This window comes from Lutzomyia longipalpis, chromosome 1 (assembly GCF_024334085.1).
Source record: "Lutzomyia longipalpis isolate SR_M1_2022 chromosome 1, ASM2433408v1".
Classification (NCBI taxonomy): domain Eukaryota; kingdom Metazoa; phylum Arthropoda; class Insecta; order Diptera; family Psychodidae; genus Lutzomyia; species Lutzomyia longipalpis.
The window spans coordinates 26,659,146-26,681,930 of record NC_074707.1 but is presented as its reverse complement, the minus strand read 5'-3'; the positions used below and the strand labels follow the sequence as shown (position 1 = coordinate 26,681,930).

The following is a 22,785-nucleotide window of genomic DNA, read 5'->3' as shown; positions in this document are numbered from 1 at the left end:
AAATCTTCTTAAACACAGATAATTGCCCGGGCTCGTGTTTGTCTCTCAAGCAAGTGTTTGTGTGGATGGGGATTAGGAAAGACACCATCAAATGTATTTTCTCTAATTTTCATCTTGGCTATTGCGAAAAATCTCCCACAATTGAACGTGCCAAAAAATGCGCGCTCCTTTATCCCTCCAATATCAATCGCGCGCAAATTGATCACGCCAAACTTCTCCTCGAATTTAATCCAATTAGCATCGTGCAAAAATTGCTCACTTTTGTCGTGATTTGTACTTCGCATTTACACCCTTTACCCTATCCCAATTTGTCTTTTGCTGTCTCACTTCACAGCACCTAGTCTGACTCTTATTTTCAGCGGTAAATCATTAAATTAATTGGAAAAATTTTATGTTTTATATAAAAAATCTTGTCTGTTAAATTTGTGGCTTTAGAGATTTAATAAAACAACATTTCTTATGTAAAAAAAATAAAGATAAAAAGTCATTTAAAAACCAAAGTTTTTAATCCGAAATAGCAAGTCATTATAAACTGAAGGAAAATGCTCAATAAATGGTGAACTTGTTGGGGAAAATTCAGCAGAAGCTGCACACTTTTTAAAGTTCGATGGTAAAAAGAGTCATCATAATATTTTGCTTTTCACAAAGAAGAACGGCGACACGCGAGACCTTCAACGGTTTCGTGTTGCAAATGTTTGTTCGGGGGGAAATTGAGACAAATTGCCAACATCTTTTGAGGATGCTTTTGATGGGAAAACTATGCGAGAGTAATCACAAAAGGTGAGGAAGCACCTCTGGGCTCAATATGTGGCCCTCATTGACACACCCACATCATCGTAGCATATACTCCATCGTCCATTGACCACATCGATTGAATTGCAGAGTATCCTTCTTCTCCGACAAACACAGCTTTGAGTGGAACATCATTGAATATATACACAGAGCATTATTTAATACCATTTTGCATTATTTATATTTCAATTAAACAGAGCGTTAATATCTCCAGGGAGCATTTGGCTACACCTTGGAAGAAAGTGCCCATCAATTGTGTGCTTTATAAAGCGAACAAATTGTGATTACAATATATGTATATTTTATAATGTTATTACTTTGGGAGCTTCATTATATATTTTTCCCATAAATATTTAAACTTGTAAGCATTACATATTATGTGGATCAAGAGTGAAAAAAAAAGATTAAATATTGGAAGCATTTCATAGGTAAGGTAAAAAAAATGAATTGCAAACTTTTCAAGTTGAAAGATATTACTGTGAGAGGAGGATTCTTTCACTGGGTTTCTTCTTTTATTTATTTTTTGCTGCCCTTCACCAAAACACTGTGTATCGTCATTTTTATTTCTTGCTCGTACGTCATCTCTGCTCCTCCTGTTCGCATCAACATATTATATTTATTACAATAGAGTATGAAAACAAGGAAAAAAATGTGCATAAAGTGTAGACATACCTTAATTGAGTGCCGTGGACGTCAGAACAGCCACACCTCTCTCGTAGAAACTATGGGGATCTTGCCCAGGTGCAACGGCCAAATCCACAGTGAAAAGAAGTTCCGTTCGCGTGGAGTTCAAATAAACGGGCAACGTGAGCTTGCCAGAGCGATGTTCAGTCGTGGATCGTGACCATTTGAGCAGGGTCAAGGGTAGGTCCATCATGATGGTGGAAGTGAGTAGCAATTGGTTATTCTTACATTGGGCACCTTGCAATTTCAATCCCACCACACCGAAGCAGCTGTCCTTCTGATCAGCCTCTGAATTGGTCTCATTTATCGTCACATCCAACACCAACTCCTCCAGTGACCAACTATTGGCCTGTGCTACGCACTGTCGTGTTGCCGTAATATAAGCTTCAGGATTCAAAAGTCCTCCAAGCCACACTGGGAAGCTCTGAAGTTCCTTCGCACCCGCCTGCGACACCAAGGTGGAAACTTTCTGTAGTTGTTGCACTCTGTGGCTGAAATCTGTAATCCACTGAATAACTGTACATCCCGCTGGGACAGTATATCTACGCCATCCCACTGGAATGATACCCCTTACGAGTTCACTCAACATACTCCGATGGTGATTCGTTTGCTTTTTCTCCCCTTGACAAATCAACACGACATCCTGCAAATCAGAGATGACAGTCTGCAGCAATTTTGCCCCAGAAGCCACTTCACGCTCAAAGTATCTGTGAAAGATTGTAAAAGATTTCCAAATGAAATTTACAAAATTATTAAATTTTTGTATGATAAACAATCACTTATATTCCAATTCCTCTCAGACTTTCAATTTTCTGAAAGGGTTAACGAATATTTTTTTTTAAATGACCAAATCATCTTATTATCGCATCAGTATGAACCCTAAAGAGGTATTTAGTAGAGATTGTGATCATCATGGCGCGTTAATTGAATTCCCCAGGACCGTCACAATGAGCTGCTGCAGAGACTTTCAAAATTTATCAAACAGAACCAACGATTTATTTATGCAATACCCCAGCAGCGCGTATAAATTGCCAATTCACCCGTAATTTGCAATGGTTTTTCTTCTACCATCACTTTTAAACACTTCAAAAATCACATACAAGCCGTAGATGGCATATCGCATACATACTGTGTACGTATGAGGCTCATTTAATAGACATTTACACTATTAAATGAGAAAAAGTTTTATTTTTAAACACATTTTCAACAAAAAAAACTTTTTCTTTTGAATTTCTTGAAGATATAATTCATGAAATATGTACTAATAAAAACCTCTCATTAAAAATCTGAATTTGAAGTTAAATAAGATAATTTCTTCTTTGGAAGCTTTATCTCATAATCAGAAACATGAGGAGGGTTATAAAAAAAAAGATTTTTTTTGGCACGAAAATTCATTGGAAAGACATACAAAGAGACGTTCAATGATTGAAGTAATCTCCTATTTTGTTTAGTTTTATTCTATCAGAATTAAAATCAATGCTTTATGCAAAATCATCCCTCACAATAATAATAAATAAATCTTTAAAAAAAATAAGCTTCTTTTGAGTATTTATGAGCATTATGGAGAATGATATCTAGCCTATGCTTATGCTTTAAGCTTTATGTAACAGATCCGTTATCTATTTATATCATTCTCCCTCCAATCAACCCAAACAATAAAATATCCATTAGATCTCAAAAAATCCCATTCAATTCAACAAGACACATACCTGTAGAGCGGATCCTTGATGTTTTCCACGGTCCTCCGGAGCGTTGCTAGTGACTTAGGCAACAACTCCAACCATGACGATGCACTGTTATGAAGTGTCTTCATCCACGATGGACGACCATCCTCTTGTTTCATCTGCGTCAAATCGAGACTCTCATCTGCCGAACTGTATGCCAATTCATCATCATCCTCAAGCTGCTGCATTTTTAGCAATTTACTTATAAGATCCGTACCACGCGTAGTCAGGAGTACCCTTTCCGCATTGTTTGGCAATCCCAGCCACGAGGGTGTTTGACGATCTGCCAAACCCTCAATCCATTTCAAGAAATGATCACGTCGCGTCCCATCTGGCATTGTGATGTGTCGCTGCCCATTGGGACCCCCAGCGACCCCATCAACATTCGCCACGAGGGCAAAATCACCCTCAAAGCTGCGCGCTGTGAAGAGCTTAGCAAGGAAGGACTGTAGGAGACGCTGATCGAAGTCATTGTCAATCTTCCCGCCGTAGATACTTTGGGAGAGAAGTGTAACAAGAGCATCCCATGGAACTTTCTCTGGGGGAAGATTTGTGCGTCCCATAGCTGTGGCATCGATCCACGTATCAAGAGTATCACAAGCTACGCGTAGATCTGATTCATTAAACTCGTACTTCTTTGCCCAACCAAGCGGAGCATACCGTAGACGTTCCTGTACAATTGCATGGAACCACGCGAGAAGGAAGTAGAGTCGTGCTCTCTCGCTGGGTTGCTTCATCATTCGTCCTGCGGGGACAGTTGAGAAAGTCCTGAGAAGATTGGCGCGAATACCCGGTGGAGGTTCATAAACGAAAATCCTGCCAGCACGTAGTAAATTCACAGGAACACGTGGACTGATCTCCATTGTGAGGAAAAGTCGGAAAGCAGCATGTGGCTGCAGTGAATGGAGTTTCTTCTCCAACTGCACAAGCCACTGTGGTGCGAGGTGAACGTTCTTTAGTAACACCCACCGTCCACTCTTGCAAGCTGCATTTATCGCTCTTTCAGCCTGATTGAAACCTTCTGCTGAGCCAATAGCAATACTGGAGATTTGTTTGTTCAGCTCAGCTGCTAAATCATCTACACGACTTGAAGCATCGAAGCCTGGAACTGAGCACAAAAGAGCCGGTGTATTTGATGTTAACTGTTTCTCCACACAGGTTGCAAAGTCCAACTCTTTCTCAGCAAGCGGCATGAAATCTTCCCCTAGAACTGTAGCCACAAAGAGATTGGCTGCCGCAATTACTCTATCAGGACGGAAAGCCTGAATCAAGAGCAAGTGATGCATGGCTGATACGATAGGAGAGAGAGCTTTTGATTCATCCCATAGTTGAGGAACACACTGCTCCGGAGAACCTTGCTGTAGCCATGCTCCGAGTTCAGGAATTGATTTAACTTTTTCAAGAAGCTTTCGGAATATGGGAAGGCGCGTAGCTAAACGATTAACACCCTCAAGTTGTTCTCCCGTCAATCCCTCAACTCTCTGCTGTCCACTAACAATTCCTTCCTTATTGCGCAAAAAGAAATTAAACTCTTGATCCATATTTGACTCTGATGTGCCCTTGAGGTGGATTCGGCACAAAAGAAGAGCAAATGTAAGTCGGTCAGCATGAAGCATTCCTCTGGCTACGCGATCATAGCACACGGCAAAAAGATCCTTCGTTATAATTCCGAGACGAGTTGTGTAGTCCGTAATACCTTCAAGCCTGTTATTATTATACAAGACAGTACTGAAAATGTCCAGGAACATCTTCAGAGAGTACTGGTAGAGGAAATGTACTTGATTGAGACTATCCATGGTGAAGTAGATATTACTGCAGGCTTGCGATAGAGAAAGATACTGCTGCGATACAGTCTCAATCTCGGCAATAACCTTGTCTGTCTCCTCCACCTTCTGCCCAATATCCGCTGCTTCCTTTTTGAGGGTCTCAAGTGTCGTAATAACTGAGTCATCATCGAGAATCTTTCCCTTGGCATCATTCAACGCCTGAAGGAGACTCTTTTCAAGTTGTCGCAATCTCAAATGGAATTCACCCTGCAACTTCAACAAGTCCGATCGCTTCTCGTCGATATCCGGACGTTCAGCCTTGAGTACCTGATTCAAGCATTGACTCTGCAGAGAACTTCGTGTTACGGTAAAGTTAACAAATGTCACACGGGAACATATATCCGGAGAGAATTCTACTGTTGGATCCCTCGTGGATAGGAAGATGACAAATGAAGGGGACAAATCGATATCTTGATCTCCAAGAGAAATCAAGACACGTCCACCAGTTCGACGTAGCTCCTTGTTGAGCACCGGATTGAGAATGGGATCGTAGTTTTCAACATCCTGAACAAGAAGCGGATTACCAAAACGAAGAGCTGATTCTAGATTCTTCCTAAATGAATCATCCAGGAAGCTTGTCTTTGTAATCTTCTTGTCCTTAAACTCATTCATTATGAACTCTGTTGCCTGACCTGATGGATCGATTATGAGTGGATAGCGATTGAATCTCTTCAGCATGATCGCATTTTCCGTGCATAGATCATCCGTTGGCAGGGCATTTGCTTGCCACCTTAGTCTCTCATCTGGATTCGATAGATACTCTGTTCTTGCAATGTCAGCCCTGTACTGAATACTCGCAGCCTGAAGGTGTTGGCACCACGTTGTAAAGAGATTATTTCTGTAGTGCTGATCAAAGTACCCTCCATAGGCTATAAATGCCGCAGATAGAAGGACATCACCCACAATTGTAGACATTTGCGAACGGAATGTCTCACTCGTTGCCTCCCACCGTTCTCGCTCAATATTCAAACTCTTCAGAAGAGCTATCGAACGATCTACCTTTGCCTGAACATTCTCAAGATCCGTCTTAATTGCTTGCGCCTGAGAAATCAACTGGGCATACTCTTCCTTATAGGCTGCAATGCTCTGCTCCAACTGAGCAATTAAATCCTTAATATCCTGAGCATGCTTCATATTAACTTGCGCCTGCTCTTCAAGTGATTGTAGCTCATCACGGAGTGGTTCAACTCTCTTTAACATATCAGCATACTCAATCTGAAATTTAATTTGAAAAAAAAAGAAGAAGTTTTATGGAAAATTTTCCATAGGTAATGTCTGTTTTCATGTAATGAAAATACCTTATTTGCAAATGTTAAATTAATGATAAAACTTACCTGAGCGATTGCCCATTTAACCATAGGACCACAAGCCATACTTGCACGGTTAACTTTCTCAAAGTTATATTCTGGATTTGAAAGGTAGCGCGTCTTCATCTTTTCACGTACATCATCGCTTTGGAAGCATCAAGAAAAGAAAATATTAATTTGTGTTTTCATCCCTTATTAAGAATTTAAATAAATAAACAGCAAAAGCACACACAAACCATCACCAGAGCAAGCTTAGCATGCAATTACGATGAATTTTAGATTGTGTTGACTAAACTAAACTTGGTTTATAAAAAGCTTTTCTTCTAAAAGTTCTAAAGCAAATATATATCTACAGCATTTTGTACCATAACCAGTAATTCAACCCACGGAATGTTTTTTTTTTCAATTAAATTCCAAAGATAAAACATCTCTTTGAAGTTGGTCTCATCCGATAAATATAAAAAAAAGATTGATAATGCAGCATCTGCCTATATGTTCTACGATTTTTGCAGCAAAAGAAAAAGATAAAAAAAAATAAATAAAACCTACTCTCTACACTTTGGTGTTGAACACACAATCTACATAGTGACAAAAATATTGATACATGGAAATCTACATAATTTTTTTTTCAGCTTCAAATTTTCTTTGCTTACGTTATATCTTCAGTACTGAAGTTAGACACAATGGAATTAATAAAGTTTTCTCGCATGATTACAGCTCGAATTGATTTCCAGTCGGATGCATTTTCACCCAGCAGCAAACATATCGATTCGAGTGCCAATTTCACAACGGCCGGCGGATTCGCCATTGAACGAACTTCGACGAGATGCTGCTTCCTGATCGATTTTACAGCTAGAAGAAGTTATTTAATGTTTTTTTCGCATTAGCGGGTCAGTAAATTCTTTGTTAGGTACTTTTCATCTCTTTTGTTCTTCTCCTTACACATGGCAGAAAGAATAAATTAATTCAAAGTTTCTTCTTATTTTTTCTAATTTGACATTAATGTACATAAATGTAGTTAAAAGGACGAAATAAGGGGAAGATTTGCAAGAAATTTTATCTTTAAAACAAATATCTTCCTCTTGACATTTTGACTAACATAATTTCAGGTAAACTTGACAACCAATTGATTTAGCAGCACGCCCTGCATCAACGATGATTAATGGTTGAAAAATGATTTATTATGAAGAAGCAGAAAACTTTCATCATATGTCCAAGTTTCGAAAAAAAGTTAATTAAAAATTTATAAAGAAAAATGCATCAAGCAATTTGTTTCCCTGAACATGAACTTTAACTAAATATTTTTTTTTGTCGACAAAAAAATAATTATCAATTACATATTGATTTATTACTTCAGAAATACTTATTTGAAGTTCTCATTCGTCCGCACAAGTCTATTCAATTTCATAGTAAATATTTTCGGCAGTGAAATATTGCATAAGGTAACTGACCTTTATTACATCAAACAATAATATTAGGTATAATAATACAAGAGCATTGAGATAAAGAAGTTACGTTTGTTCTTTCTCAATGAAATTATAAATCTTTCTGTCAGTGTGTAGAGGTAAAAAAAATGACTTTCTCACAGGGGGTACATTTTTGTTTTGGAAATATATTGTACATTATATTTTTTCTTCAATTGCTGACGTTTTTTTTTATGTGTTGCAATTTTTTTTTCATTTCTATGGTGCATTTGAAGTGAGAAAACTTTGACAAGATAAATAAGTAAATGTAATTTGGGCAATAACATCAAGTTAAAGATTAGTCACAGAAAAGCAAAAAAACATTTTTTTTTCTTGTGAACACAAAAAAAGGTAATAAAAGTTCATTGCAGCATCAAGGCAATGAGAAATGGAGTTAGAAGTATGTAGCTGCGAGAGGTATAATGGATTATTATGCACAAAATTGCATTAGTTTGTTATAACAAGAGATAAGGAACTTAATACATATTTACTTAGAATACTGATTGATGGTCCAAATGGGCAGTAAGTTACATTATAAATATGCCATCAATCAATCAGCATTCTGTTATATATTTTTTCAATGTAAAAGTTCCCTAAAATTGATTTATAGCAGATTAGGAGGTATATAAAGATAATTTGCAATTTTTTTTTTGCATGTCTTTATCATCCGTACGTGATTGATGATGTATCGTAATTGACAATCGATGATATAAATGAGTCTTTCACCATAACTTGGCGGATTGTCTTCCAGTCTGTCGTTTCAGTATTCAACATAAGACACACGGATTCAAGAGCTAGCTTTACAGCCGCCGGTGGATTTGCCATTGATTTTACCTCCGACAATTGATTCTTTTTAATGCCACTCACAGCTAAAATTACACACATATTTGTTTCGTTTTATTTAATAAAATTTTGTGCCTTAAAAAAATGTGTTTAAGCTATCACACGTAAGGAATTAAAGCTTTGTTTTTATTTAGAAAATTTTAATTCTAAATAAAAAAAGGAATAAAAAATTAATACAAAAACAGTTTCTCAAAAAAAAGGAAGATTAACTTAATTAAAAATATTTGTAAACGTTATTCGAGACTAAAGAATAGAGTATTAAATCTCATTTTTTCTTATATAAAACCAAAAGCTTTTTCTTATGTGTGACAACTTTTAGTAAAAGTGCTCAATTTACTCTCATTTATCTGGAGGGAAAAAAGTTTGTTAGGAAACCGCTTTTTAACTCATTTAAAAGAAAAAGAAAAAAAAATGAAAAGGAACTCACCAAGTTGGGCATCAATAACGGCTGGTTCAACGAGAGCCAAATCAGCCATGACACGCTTGCGTTTCTCTTCAATTTGCACCGTTTGTTCGGCCAATTGAATCTGAATTTCCTGCGATTGCACCTTCTTCTTTTCCGCCTCTTGTTGATCCTTGAACATTTGCTTCAACTTTGCATTGGCTGCATCATTCTTTGCTTGCAATTCCTGCGACTTTACAGCTAAGGATTTCTGCATTTCCTCAACCTGCTCCACAGTTTCGGCAATCTTATTGAGACCAACATTGAGATGCAGCTGCTGCTCCTCAAGATCACTTCGCTTTTCATTGTACAACTTCACCATGTGATGAATGAAGTCGAGATAGTGACGTGGTGTGATTGCCATGGTACGTCCACCGCGTTTTGCAAGACGTGCATTGGCCTTGTGGAGGGTTTGGTGTACATAGACGCAAGCATTGATGACAGCATCGCGATGATTGGGCGTTGCCGGGATGAGAGGACAAGCAGATGGGAAAAAGTCCGGGGCTGTCCAATTTGGCTTCTCAAGATCCACACGAATTGTAAACTCCTTGCCTACTTGGAAGAGCGCCGATTCGGACCAATCACCAAACCAATTCAGGACACATCGATTGAAGAGAGCTGGAGACGTGGCAGCTCTATCTTTCAGGCCATCCGTCGATGGATTCATTGTGAAGACAACGTGAAGATTACGCATCACCTGCTGTGTGAACCATTTGTAGAGTTCATCGCTTGAATCTAGCATCAAGCCCTCTCTCTGTGCTCCTTCCTTGCACTGCGTCATGAGCGTTGTGTATTCATCACCCTCGAAAAGCCCAGGAACTTCTCCATTGGCCAAGAGGGTATTCATTCTCTCTAAGAATCCCGAATCTAGCACATTTGACTCATCCAAAATGAATGCAATCTTCTCATCTTTGCACCCAGAACGTCTCAGTACAGACCTGAGGTCCTCATCAAAGTCCTCACTCGTGTACTTATTGTGTACTTTTATCTGGAACACAGATAACCCATTCATCCATGCCACGAAACGCGACAGCGTTGTCTTTCCCGCTCCCGACACACCAATCAGCAATAAATGCCCCTGAGGCTGCCGGAAGATTCGATCGATGCGCAAAACATGCTCCAGCACCTCATCAAACAACACAAGTGGCACATCCAGTTCTTCTTCGTAGAAAATCTTAAGGCGTGCCTTTACATAGTCACGCAATTCATCACGATTAACCGGCATGTAGTCCTTAGAGAGCCAATTACTGTAAAGAATAGGTCTGGCGAGGGCTTTGTCGTGATCCACCGATGGGAAATGCTTTGCCACAACAATATCGATATTCTCATTCGTCCACCGCCGTTCAGATTCCTCCACAAGACGATCTTGGAAGAGCCGAAGTGCCTCATGTGCCCATAGACGTACCAAACCCTCTACAGCTAGAGTATCAAGAGGTCGGATGGCTTCGCAAATTCCTCTCACCCATCTAATTTTGTCAAAAAAAAAAATAATAAGAAGAATTTCTCAATTCAAACAACAAAAAAATAGAACCAACCTTGTCATTTCACGTGGTGAATAGACATAGTGCGGCTGCATGTCTTGCGTGAAGCGATCTTGCGATGCTAGATAAAATTCCACCATTGCGTTGGTCAATGGTTCAGCATAACCACGCAGCGATGGCATCATTCGCAGCATTGCGCGACTGAATGTGCCGTAAATTTGCTTGAGCGACGTCTCTCCTGGGTAATCTACATAGATAATGGGCACGTGGCGCAAGAATCGATGCGAGAGTGGCTTTCGTCCCGGATCAGTTGGTGGATTGCACGCCCCAACAAATTGGATACGCTCCAGCGTTACCCAAGATTGATCACCGGCCCTATAGAAGCCCTTATGTTCAACCAACTGCCTCAGGAATGAGATTACACGTTGTGTCCCATATGAATCCATGTCCGGCAAATTGATTTCATCGCAAAACAGCACCAACCACTTGCCAATTTGCACGGGTGCCAGAATAACACCATTCGGGGTCTTACGGTACTCACAGTAGTGATCAAAGGTCTTCAGTAGGAGTTCCGGTGTGGTGGCTGATGAGAAATTCAAACCAACCACCTCCATATCAGGAAGGGCTCTCAGTGCTGAGAAAAGTGTCATTGTTTTTCCCGATCCAGGAGGTCCACAGAGGACAATTGGCTTATGTTCAGCCAACCAGGTGTACAGTAGTGATTCATGCCTCACTGTATCCAATGTGGGAACAACGACATCCGGAGCGGCAACTTTGTGCGTTTCCACCTCAATAACGGGAACTTTGTTGGACCACGGAAGCCAATCGCCATTGATGCTGACTTCATAATCAATAATGGGTGCTCCCGTGTTGCTTGGTAACCCAATTGTGGTGACACTACGAATGAAGTCTCCCAAATCCGAGCGAACCTTCAATTTAGCATCCCCAGCAAAGGACCACAAGAGCGAATAGACCAAAGCTTTTGGGATAAATTGTTCAAGTTGCTCAGATGTTACGGGAAAATCGGGATGTTGAGCATTGAAAATGAGAACATTCCTTGCTGCTTGATTGAGCATTGAGAAAAGCGAGCTGAGGGCACGTAGACGTGTGAAATCCATAATATGCTCCTGTTCCATGGCATACTCAAGGCATCGTACAACAAGACCATCTGCTGCGAAATAGGATTGCAAAAGTGCTGCAACCTCTCTTTGTGTCTGAGGAAAGACAAGGAAGGAAACAGTTTGAGTGTTAACATTCTTAGGAGAAAAAAAGAAATTTTTAAGAAAAATTATTCTGCTTTTACCTGCAATGCTGGGGATGCTTCATCGTCTTTTTTCTCCTTCCCGGCTGACGCAAAGTAATCATCGTCCGTGTCCTCGAGCGGGATATGCTTGAGGCGCATCATGTAATTGTCAAAGATCATCTCCGTGGATAAAACATCTTCTGAGAACCAAACCATACCGCACCGAGAAACCGTAGCGAGTGTTGCAAATTTCAAATCTTGCACCTCAAACATTATTCTCACATTTGGCGGCAACGAGAGACGTTCACCATTAGGTAGGGTGAGGAGTTTGTTGTCATCGAGAACTGAATTCAAATTCTCCACCCATTCCGGATCGACGTCCCCATCAAAGATAATCCATTGGCGTTTATTAATCTCACCGCGAACATTGTCAATAATCTTTCTGAGAATATGCGTAAACAGACCGTCGGTCCATTCACGTGTGTTCGGATCCAAAACTCCATACAGTGCCTCTTTGGAGATAGCTTTGGGATCAATGACATGGGCAACCCCCTCGAGACCCTCGAATCTCTCGAGAGCCTTCAAAAGAACCTTCCAGGCTGTTGATTTACCCGATCCCGATGGTCCAACCATCATTAAACCATGATTGAGATTGGAGATTTGATACAATTGTAGAACCTACATGAAAATTATAAGAATTTTTTTTTAAAAAACTTTCAAAGATAAGCGTCTTCTTGACACGATTTTAACTAATAAAACACATATAATTTTATTTTCTTTTAATATGTTAAATTTTTCGTCTCTTTTTTTTTCACATTCATTCATTCAGTTTTCAATTCTTGTTTCCAATTAAACAGTCTTTCATCAAAAAATTTTGAATCAATTTTGTTACTTCAACAATACAGCAACAACGTAAATTTTTATTTTCAATCCCATCAATGTTCTGTCCCCAAACCAAGACCAAATGGACGCTCATTTACGCTCAAATCCTTTAGAAAATTTGGCAATAGTTCCTTTTGTTGTGTTTCTTCATCTTGGGTCTGTGACCGATCTTCAAATGCCTCAGTTACATTTAAATTTTGAAGATTTCTATTCTTGTTTGAAAAATTAAGACATTTCGGATTTAAAGAAGTCCGCTTTTTTCTCTGACTTGCATCTTCTTGATTAATTCTATCGTTTTTGTCTTTTATCTTTGGAGTTTCACGTCTATTCGCGTGTAGAATTGGATGCTGCACGAAGGAATAAAGAAAATTTAGAAAAAACGAACAACTTTTAATATTATTTGACTGAGAAACTTTAGAGAACGGATACACCGGTTTTTTTTAAACAGATTTGAGAACACTGGAACATGAATTACACTCAAAAGATTACTTTTGATCAATTTTCCTTTCGATATTACTTGAGACAAAAACTTTAACATATTTTTTTAAAGATTTGTTAGCTAAATGGGTACTTATAGAAACTATCTAATCTATTTACAAGCAAAACCATTCCAAGGACAAAACTGCAACGTTCTATTTACATAAAAACATGTTAGTAACTTACTTTTTCCACCCACGTCTCTCCGAATCCCTTTATTGCGTGCATTTTTGGATTAATCTTATGTACAAAAATTAAATAATTCATTTAACTAAATATCGACTCACCTTCTCCATCCATGCACATCCCTGCTCATCCCCTTCTCCACACACAAGGTACTCCTCGGCACAAACTTTTCGGATTTCCGTCTTGAGTCCCTGCATCTCAGCCCGTGTATACTTGACATTCGGGAAGACATCACTTAGTAGGGAGAAAAGCAATGGAATATCCTCAGCCACGAGTTTTGGCACCATCGTCTCACAGACGGATTGAATGAGAATCTCTTGCTCTGGGAGATTTTCCGCAATGGATGCCTCATCGATATTTTCTTCACCACGTTGCTTCATATTATCCTTAATCTTCATAATGCGATCACGCTTAACATTGCCAGCTGACACAAGAACGGATTTCAAGGCACGCAATCCAAAATCGTAATGCGATTGATTGGAGAGTTGCTCATCGCAGAGCTTGAAGAATGGAACAATCTTGCAAGCAAGCTTCTCGGCTGAACGGAAGCCCTGACTGAAGAGCATAACTTCGGCAATGAGTTGACGATCAGGTGTTGTCATGGCCAACGAACGGAAAAGTTTCTTCAAATTATCCGGAAGATTTGATCGTCCCGCATAGCCAGGATTCATCGTGATAAAGATTGCCATATCAGATGACACACGAACTTGTTTTCCCACCAATTCAACAGAGATACCTATAAAGAAATCCATAAAGTTACTTCCCATCTTCTAACCGAAATTCTTGATAGAATGCCTCACTTTGAGTGTCTTTGTTGCTATCCTGATGAGATTTAAGGGCCTCCTGAATGGTTTGAATTTGCTGTGATACCGCAGAAAGCATCCTTTCTTCTAAACGATTAAATTCATCAAAACATCCCCAAGCTCCGACTTGACACAGTCCCACAAAAATACGACCCATAGCTTGAAAGTCGAATGTTTCGTCGCAATTGAAGACCAAGACAAAACGGCCAAGTTGATGGCCAAGAGCTTTAACTGATTCCGTCTTTCCTGTACCAGCTGGACCAAAGGGTGACCCACCGAGACGGGATTCGAGGGCCTGTGTCATGGTGAGATAGCAGCGATCTGTAAGGGGTGTCTGAACAAGGCGATCTTGAACGCCTAAATATTCAAATCCATAGAAGAATTTTGCATTTGCCATGTGAATTGTTAGTTGCTGCAGAACCTCCGTTTGACGGGGATCAAAGTAGAAGCGCATCTCACAGAGCCATTGGAAGGATTTCGGATTTGTCACCTTATTTGCCAACAAACGTCGTGTAACTGTTCTCTTGTGGACAAATTCATTAATCTAGAGAGAAAAAAAAGAACAAGGAATAAAAAGAAAATTCTCAAAAGTTATACAAAAATGAATATTCTTACCAAATGCTCTAGCTTGCGACGTCGCAACGCTGGTTGTTCCTGTAGTACTGAATCTGCCAGCACATTAAGTGTCGCCTCAACTGTAGCCAAAACGCGATTTAGTGGATTCTTCCCACCAGTATTCTCCGTACTTTGCTGCAGAGCTGACTCTACGTCTTCAGACCATAGAATCTGAGCTGCTAGAACAACAATCTGTGCTTGATACTTGTCACACCATTCCATATACTTTTGCGGATCAATCTGCCCATCCTTGAATTGCTTTATATCTTGCACAGCTTGAGCCAGATATGAAGCAAGTGTGAAACGCATCTCTTTCTCCACCATACTAAGCCATTCATTGATCTTCGGGTGCTCAACAGTTGAAACTGGATGAACAAAACGGACTTCCTCACCTTCACGCGATGCAATCCCCAAGACAATAGTGTTGTCTTCATTGAGAATAATTGACGCGACTCCGGCAAACATCTTCTTGAAATGCTTCTGTAGACGAGCTACATTCTTGCTGTTGCCAATAATCTCGAGAAGATCCTCATCGCCCACAAAGTAGAATCGTGGGAAGGATGTTCTTTCACGCTCAAGATACTCTCCCAGGGCTTTCTGAATTTTCCCAAGGAGATCTGCAAGGCGTTCCAAGGATCGCTGTACAGCTGGAATATTGAGAACATCCATAACTTTGGGGGATTTTGCAACTTTCTTCATCAATCCCAAAAATTCCGAACTGATACTCTGGAAACGAGACGTTTCCACGGGTAGGAGAGTCTTGATATCAGCACTGCCTGAAAAGATTCCCTCTAGATACACCCAGCGCCGTTGAACATCGATCCACACATCAAAGAGAGCATTAATGCGATTTAGTTTCTCCTCCCACGTAAGGGTTTCTTCTTCGAAAACTTTGTAGTACGGCGAGAGTTTCATCGCTGCCACGGAATTAATATGTTCTTTGACTTTATTAAACAGATCATCCCATCCACGAATAATGCGACACTTGTTTTGGTAATTTATTAAGTCCAATTCGTAATTTTGCCATGATTCACGAACTTGCTTAAGGAATTCCTCCAGGGCCATTTCTCCTTGTGCCACGAGGATGATATCCTTGACAATTGCTTCATTCTTGAGGAGATTGATGTCCCAAACTTGCCCAAGAGTCAAATCAGAGAGGATCCAATTGACTTTCAGTTGCCTTGTGAGTTGTTTCCAATGTCGTTCCTTCAGGGCATCCGATTTTAGCTCAATAATCAACATGTTTACCTTTATATAGCTCTGGAGGAGCTTCTTCACGTATTCATAGCTCTCGTACATTCTCAAACGAGCAGGTAGCTCCTTCAGTTGGCTGAGCATTGTTTCCAATGAATGACGAAGCTTACGCGGTTGCACGGACAACCATGGCTTCTCACGTGTTTCATCAATTTGTGACCAAATTTTTGCCAATTCACTCCAAACTCCACGCAAATCCTGCAATTCCTCAAGCACAACATTCATCCTTTCACCACTATTGTTTTGAATTGCCGACTCTTGGAGCTCAAGTGCTTCCTTGGCTTTTGCCACATTATCGCGTTCTTCCTTTAGCCGTGAGAACTTGCTCTCGAACATTTGGAGCTGCTGAAGGGCATCATCTGGTCGAATACGTCCACCTGTTGGCTTATTTTTCTCCCAATCATTCAAAAAGTCTCCTGTACGCGCTTCAACGGCCTTATCTTCGGCCACAATCTTTGCCTGAAGACTCGCAACCTGTGTCTGAATGGCTGAATCCTTGCGCTTCATGATCTCATTAAATGCCGACCATTCACCCTCGATGTTATCCACGTGTAGCCACGTATTTGGAAATTGAAAGCGTTGACGTTCGAGAATTCTCTGAGCCTCGCGGTAGACCTCAACTTGCTTATCCCAAATTAGCATCTCCTTCTTTAGCGATTGCACGTATGTAATGAAGCTAACTGCATCGGAAGTACTGGCAGCTTCAATACTTTGCTGCTCTAGATCGCTACGAGATTTAGACACTTTCCCATGGAAGCTGGTCATTTCATTTCCAAGAAGTGTCCCAAACTTGCTTAGAGCCTCCTTGTGCCACGAATCATACTTAAGGGTTACCTTTGCCTGCACTTTTGCATAGTCAATGACAACTGGTCCATACGCACGACGTGTGTCGGATGTATCGAAAGTGGTACGTGACTTCTTGATATCATTCAAGCACTTGATCCACAAGTTAATATCCTCCCCGAGACGTCCGTATAGGATATCAGGTTGAAGATCCCAGAGGCTCTGATAGCGGAGCCATTCATCGACGTACACACGAACTTCACCGATTTTCCCTTCAATTGCATCGTAGGCATGCTCAATGGTCTCCGAACCAGTTGGTAGCTTTGTAAGTAGATTCCTGTACGTTTGAGAAACCGGCTTATCCAAACCAACTTGATACCGTGAACTCTGCAGACGAGTCTGAGACGTCACAATGGCTTGCCATGCAAAAAGTTGCTGCATTATCTGGAATCTGGCCTCCTCAATTGATGGATAAAGATACATTTGCTGATTTGTAATACGAATCTCGTGAATTGCATTCAAGATCTGTGGCTCACCACCAGGTTTGTGCGTAGGCTGTGCCGGTGCATCGGTATCCATTGACAAATCCACTTCCTTTTTATTTCCCGTTAATGCATCAGTCCATGCCTGAATACCAGCCTGTAGACGAGCTGCCAATTTCTTTTCCACCTCTTCATCGAGTCGCGATACCCAAACATTGAGATTTGAGTACTGACGCAACGACAAATCATCAACAGCATGCTGTATCTTCGATAGAATGTCCGCAAAGGTAGCAGCACTGTAGGGACATGTCTCCAGTGAACGAACATCCACATCAAGTTGCTCCTCAACCACAAGGAGATCCTCTACTTTCTCCTGAAATGCCACAACACACTCCGATAGACGCTGCACATATGGATCAAGCTTGTAGCTCTCCCACACCAACTGGATTCCCTCGGAAATGAGCGCGAGAACATCTTTGCGCAAACCAGCCACAAGGGGAACAATGCTAGCACGATCCTCAATCTATCATATTTGTGTGTGAAAAAAAGAAAAGAAAAAATAGCAAGATAAATCTTCTAATTTATAATACCTGCATTAATTTCCATAGAAAAAGCATAAGCATGAATGTTTTGAAAAACAAAAGAGAACATGAAATTATAATAGAGAATAATAATACTACGTACATAATAGCCAAAGTATGTAGTTACAGTAAGTACGAAATAGCTGACTTTTTGTATAATTTAATTCTTTTATGCAGCCTTTATGCTATTGGCTACATTATCACAAAATAATCGGATAGAGCAAAATTATAAAATACAAATTCCAATTCAAAAAGTCAACCATTTCAATCATCGTGTAACCCAAAAATTAATGTGCGAAGCTTGATGTTGGTTTAAAAAACTACCTTAAATACGGAATTTTGTGCTAAACTCCTATTTGTTAGCTGCATGTAAAAAATACACAAAAATTGTTTTTTTTTGTTCTTCCATAATGTTCTCTCTACATTTGAGGGTAACTTCTTTAATGATTGATTGTATTAAAAAGAAAATAATGTTTTTTTTTTTTTCATTTGATGTAATAACACACATAGAAGCTCTAAAAGTTCTTTTGCAGAAATATCAATTTTTGATAAATGTTTTCTAACGAAGCACTGTATTATGGTGATATTAGTGTGTATTAAAAATTCAATAAATCCTGTGCTATTTGGTGAAATAAAAAAAGGAAGAAGAAGAAATAATTAGCTCACCTTGTCTAGAGTCCTTTCGTAGGTGCGAACACTTTCGATTAGAGAAATAGCAAAAGGATAGATTTGATTTGCTTGATGAGCCTTGTTCACGATTGCCAGTGGAACCCTGAAAGGTGAAAAGAATTTTATAACAGGCTATTCTCATTCACCTTTTTGCAAAATGAATTATTTTACCTAAATCCTAGACTTTTCAAATTGCGAACCTCCTTGTACAGCATAATGATCTCCGGTAGAAAATTCACCTTTAGTTTGAGGACATTGCCACGTCCAGTGCGCGAACGACTGGATTCAATTGTAAAAATCCTTCCGCTTATGCCAAAATTCCTTTCTTGCACCTTACGTGCCCAATCTTGAAAAACATCAAACGTGGACAATTTCGCCCTGAAGCTATCACCATCATTCTTTAGCTTCTGCCCCTCAATGTGTGACTCCCAGCCCTTGCCGAGAACATCTTCTACCCTCTTGAGATACATTGTAAGTTGATTGTCAATTTGACGAGCCCAAATTATTGATCCCGCAACTGGAGGCAAATCCCTCACATTGGAAATGCGGCAGCTCTTACTCTGCGGGTACTGCACCTTAAACTTCTCATGTAGTGCCTCAATATCGTCCTTAACGCGCTGAATCAGTTGTATTTGATACTCACGAATAGCCCCGCGGATGTGCGGACGCACAAAGAGGGCATTGAACCGGGAAAAAATGCGAAACATCTCATTGGCATTCTTAGCTGTGCCAAGCTGATCACGTAGATGAGCAGTGATCCTTGTTTCGACGCGATCAATACGCTCCTCATACCGTTTAACGGCTGCATCCCATGCCTCAGTACCCTCCTTGGTGATATCGAGACACTCTACTTCCTTGACATTCTCATAGGCCAAGTTCACTTCCTCGATGGCATTTGCATCGGTCGATTCTAAGCTGTACGGTTGCTTCGTCTCCGGAATGCTGTCGCCTTGGGCACTCTCAGCCTGACGCGATGGACGGAGAACACGTAAAATTACCGTGCGAAGTTGCTCATGTTGTCGTCGAAACTTTCGCATATTCTCCATGCGCACTTGGAGTTTCTTGTGCGCCGGATTCACGCGCCACACCATCTTTAGCTGCTCGTCACGCTTCTTTTTCACAATATCTCGCATAAGTGCCTGCAACTTGTCATACTCATCATCCCAGCAGCTGAACACCTCGAAGCACTGATTCATCACACGCTCAAACTCATCAAAGGGGATGTGCATGAGACGCCGTGTGCCGAGAACTTTCAGCAATTGCTGACTCAAATCCCGCGAAATGGCTTCAATAAGTCTAAGGGCACGTTGTATCGGATACTTGGTGCTACGGACTTTGCGCAAATGCGAAAAAATCGACTGAACTGCCGAACGTATCTTCTCTAATTCCGTTGCCGAAAGCAAATCCTTAATGGGAAAGTCCTTCATCAGGGGATTGTAGTCGGCAACCATTGCGAGTGCTTGCTGCAATCCAGTATCCGTGTCAAAGGAGACAATCGCATGGAAACGCTTCCCGTGCTTCAGAATATCCAGTGTTAGAGTCACTTCGAGTGATTCACGTTTCTCCTGAATTCTATGAAGGGCTCGCTCAAGATTCAGCCAGAAGGAGACTTCCTGCAATGCCGTTCCACTCGATGGATCCCTATCGAGCTTTGTCACCTTCTGTATCTCCTTAATCCAGCGATTAACACCATTCTGCAGCTGATTGAGAAAAGAAGAATCCTCCACTTTGTCTCCAAAATCCCCGACTTTTGCCTTATACCCATCGTCAGTACACTTTTTAATCGTCTGGCTCACAATGGGGTGCACAATAAGTGAAATTTCTGGGATATCGATGTTCTGCTGCAAGTGCAGCAATCCCATTTCCAACTCTGCCAGCTTTTTCTCCACACTCGGCACCATCTTGTCCCCATCACGATCAGCACGCCCGGATTCCTTGATGTAGCTCTTGAAGTAGGGTGCCAGGGATTTACTGATGAAAGCATGGAGGGTCTCATAGGGGGAGCCTTCCGAAAAGTTAATGAGGCGCACCTGCGAGTGGATTGATTTGTCAGCTTCCACAACTCCACCGCGTTTAATGCAAACAAGAGATGTCATGCGATGGTTGGAGTAGATGACCTCATTGCTGATGTAGTAGGTCACCAACTCTTTCTCTTCATCGCCTTCTGGTGTTTGGTCGTTTTCATCCTCTGCAAATTTATAGTTTTTTTTATTAGAACTAATAAAATATTGATAAAAAAAGTAAAAAAAAAAATCCGACGGCCTAATAAAAAAAAATTGGTTTGTTTACATTTTACCGTTTCAAAACAAGAATCAGCTGTAATCACTGTCAAGGTCAAAGAACCGGCAAAATGACAGCATAAAAAACTCGTCGAAAGATTAATAGGGGTTACAAAAATTACGTGAAAACTTGAAAACTTTCATAGAACATGTGAAATATTAGAAAAAAAATAAACAAAACATTGTAAGAAAATTTAATCAATAATAATCATAACTGAATAAGATATGAATATAATCGATACTAGTTCAAATCAGATTTTCCCTACTACCATTATACTCTCATATTCATTATGTTGCAGACTTTATATTTTATTTTATGAAATATTGAAACCTAAGAAAAAAGTTACGAAAGTACTACGAAGATGTGACGAATGTGTACGAATGTACGAAAGATTGACTACTCATCCAAAATGGCGGAGAAAATTTCTCCGGAACGCCCTAATTTAAAATAAAATACCTTTGGAGCAACAGCGCTGGATATACAGCGCCTGCACCTGGGAGTCGCTGAGGAATTTGCGAATATTCTCCTGGTTGGAACGATCTTCGAGGGCCAGATTGAGAGCGGGCGGCACCACGTCCTCCTCCGGCAGCAAGATGGTGGTTGCTTTACGTAGATAATTTGCGAACGCCCCATACTCCACAATTGCCACATTCTGCGAGTCCGCCGGTGTTTCCGTGCTCTCCATGGAATCACCCATGATTTGCACTCAAGCAATAGCGAAATATATTAGTTTTCAACACAAAATTGCAGGATAAAAATTTTCACTCTTCCCAAATTGCAGACGAGACAAAATTTTTGACACAAGACGTCTAACTGTTAAATGTCTGCTTTTAGTGGTGTGCGTGTGGAACATGTGGAATTTACCACTACATGCGCATGTAGCTGGTCCAAAAATAAAATTTGAACTTAACGAACTTTTTTTTTGCATTTTCAAAAATGCGATTTCTCTTGTTTTTCCGCCAATTTTTTCTCACAAAACACGTTTATGGGGCCTCTCGAACACTTACAGGTGCTCTGGGGCGCCCGTGGAGCTTCTCCGTGCAAAATTTGGGGCCCGCGGAAATTTTGATGGTTGGGTTACAAATTTGAAAATTTTGACGGTTGGGGATTTTACACGCACTTTTTTTTCCCGGAAATGGATTTTAGTGACTTTTGGAATTTTTTATGCCAAAAATTCAGCAATTTCTTCCTGGTCATGAAAAACTCAATTTCGCTGGGAAATTCGGCGGAAAACGCGAGAAAACTGCAAAAAACTGAATGTGTGAGGGAGACGAATAGCGGTGATATGCATCCGTTTCATTTTCTCTTCAACAAAATGTATCAAAAAGGGCGCCAAATTCAAAAAGTAGTCAAAAAAAGCATAAAATTTATATGGCGACGCTACGAAGGGGGGCTCTGGGGGGAAAATGAATGTCGTTGGTGAAAACCGCCTGGTATCAGTAGTCCCTGTGTCAAATTTCATCGCGATCGGACCAACGGTGTAGAAAAGCATAGCTGTAAAAAATCCTTTTTTTTTACCCTTTCACGTTTTTTGGGTCATACGCTGACCCAAACGTGAAACATTTTATTTTTCCAATTATTTATGAATTTAAATTGTATTTCTATGTTACAAATGCATCAAATTCACGCATAAGGGGCCAAAGAAGACGTTCTGAGTGAGAAAACTCATCTAAAAAAAAGAGCGCATGTTTCAATGTTTTTATGTTTCACGTTGGACGTTAAAGGGTTAATATATATGTACATAGAAGAAGATGATAAAGAATTCCCACAACCCTCCTTAAAGCTCATTGCTAATGCTTCCACTTCTGCTCGAATACATCCTCCTCGCAAAGGCCATATTTTTGCGACCGTCTATATTACTTTTAGTTATAGTAAACGAAAAAATACTTACCTACCTTAAATTCATTTTTCTCTGTTAAAAATAAATTTACTCGTATAAAATGATCCTTATATTAGATTTTTTTTTTA

General features: G+C 40.2%; 1 protein-coding gene across 4 annotated transcripts; it reads right to left on the bottom strand.

The window, feature by feature from the left end:
- Window positions 1-946: 946 nt before the first annotated feature.
- Window positions 947-21,635, bottom strand: LOC129797419 (dynein heavy chain, cytoplasmic). Of its 4 annotated transcripts, none has more exons than XM_055839942.1 (15): window positions 21,274-21,635; window positions 18,709-20,725; window positions 18,535-18,640; window positions 14,769-17,810; window positions 14,151-14,697; window positions 13,452-14,086; window positions 13,351-13,377; window positions 11,866-12,483; window positions 10,617-11,776; window positions 9,067-10,547; window positions 6,987-7,185; window positions 6,361-6,478; window positions 3,186-6,241; window positions 1,465-2,183; window positions 947-1,385 (listed from the first exon to the last, which is right to left on the bottom strand). In XM_055839942.1, the coding sequence occupies exons 1-14, from the start codon at window positions 21,512-21,514 to the stop codon at window positions 1,466-1,468; spliced, it is 13,965 nt and encodes a 4,654-aa protein (XP_055695917.1). In that variant the 5' UTR covers window positions 21,515-21,635; the 3' UTR covers window positions 947-1,385; window position 1,465. The 4 variants fall into 4 exon arrangements, with proteins under 4 accessions (XP_055695917.1, XP_055695918.1, XP_055695920.1 ...); XM_055839943.1 differs by lacking the exon at window positions 6,987-7,185 and adding an exon at window positions 8,470-8,665 and having other exon boundaries at window positions 21,274-21,582; XM_055839945.1 differs by lacking the exons at window positions 6,987-7,185; window positions 13,351-13,377 and adding an exon at window positions 8,470-8,665 and having other exon boundaries at window positions 21,274-21,582.
- Window positions 21,636-22,785: the final 1,150 nt, after the last annotated feature.

Bases quoted from the DNA above. Each gene is read 5' to 3' on its own strand.
- LOC129797419 (XM_055839942.1), bottom strand. From the start codon at position 21,514: ATGGGTGATTCCATGGAGAGCACGGAAACACCGGCGGACTCGCAGAAT. The intron at 14,698-14,768 runs GTAAGAATATTC...TTTTCTCTCTAG, and splicing joins GTCGCAAGCTAGAGCATTTG to ATTAATGAATTTGTCCACAA. The intron at 12,484-13,350 runs GTAAGTTACTAA...ATTTTCATGTAG, and splicing joins GAGAGACGTGGGTGGAAAAA to GTTCTACAATTGTATCAAAT.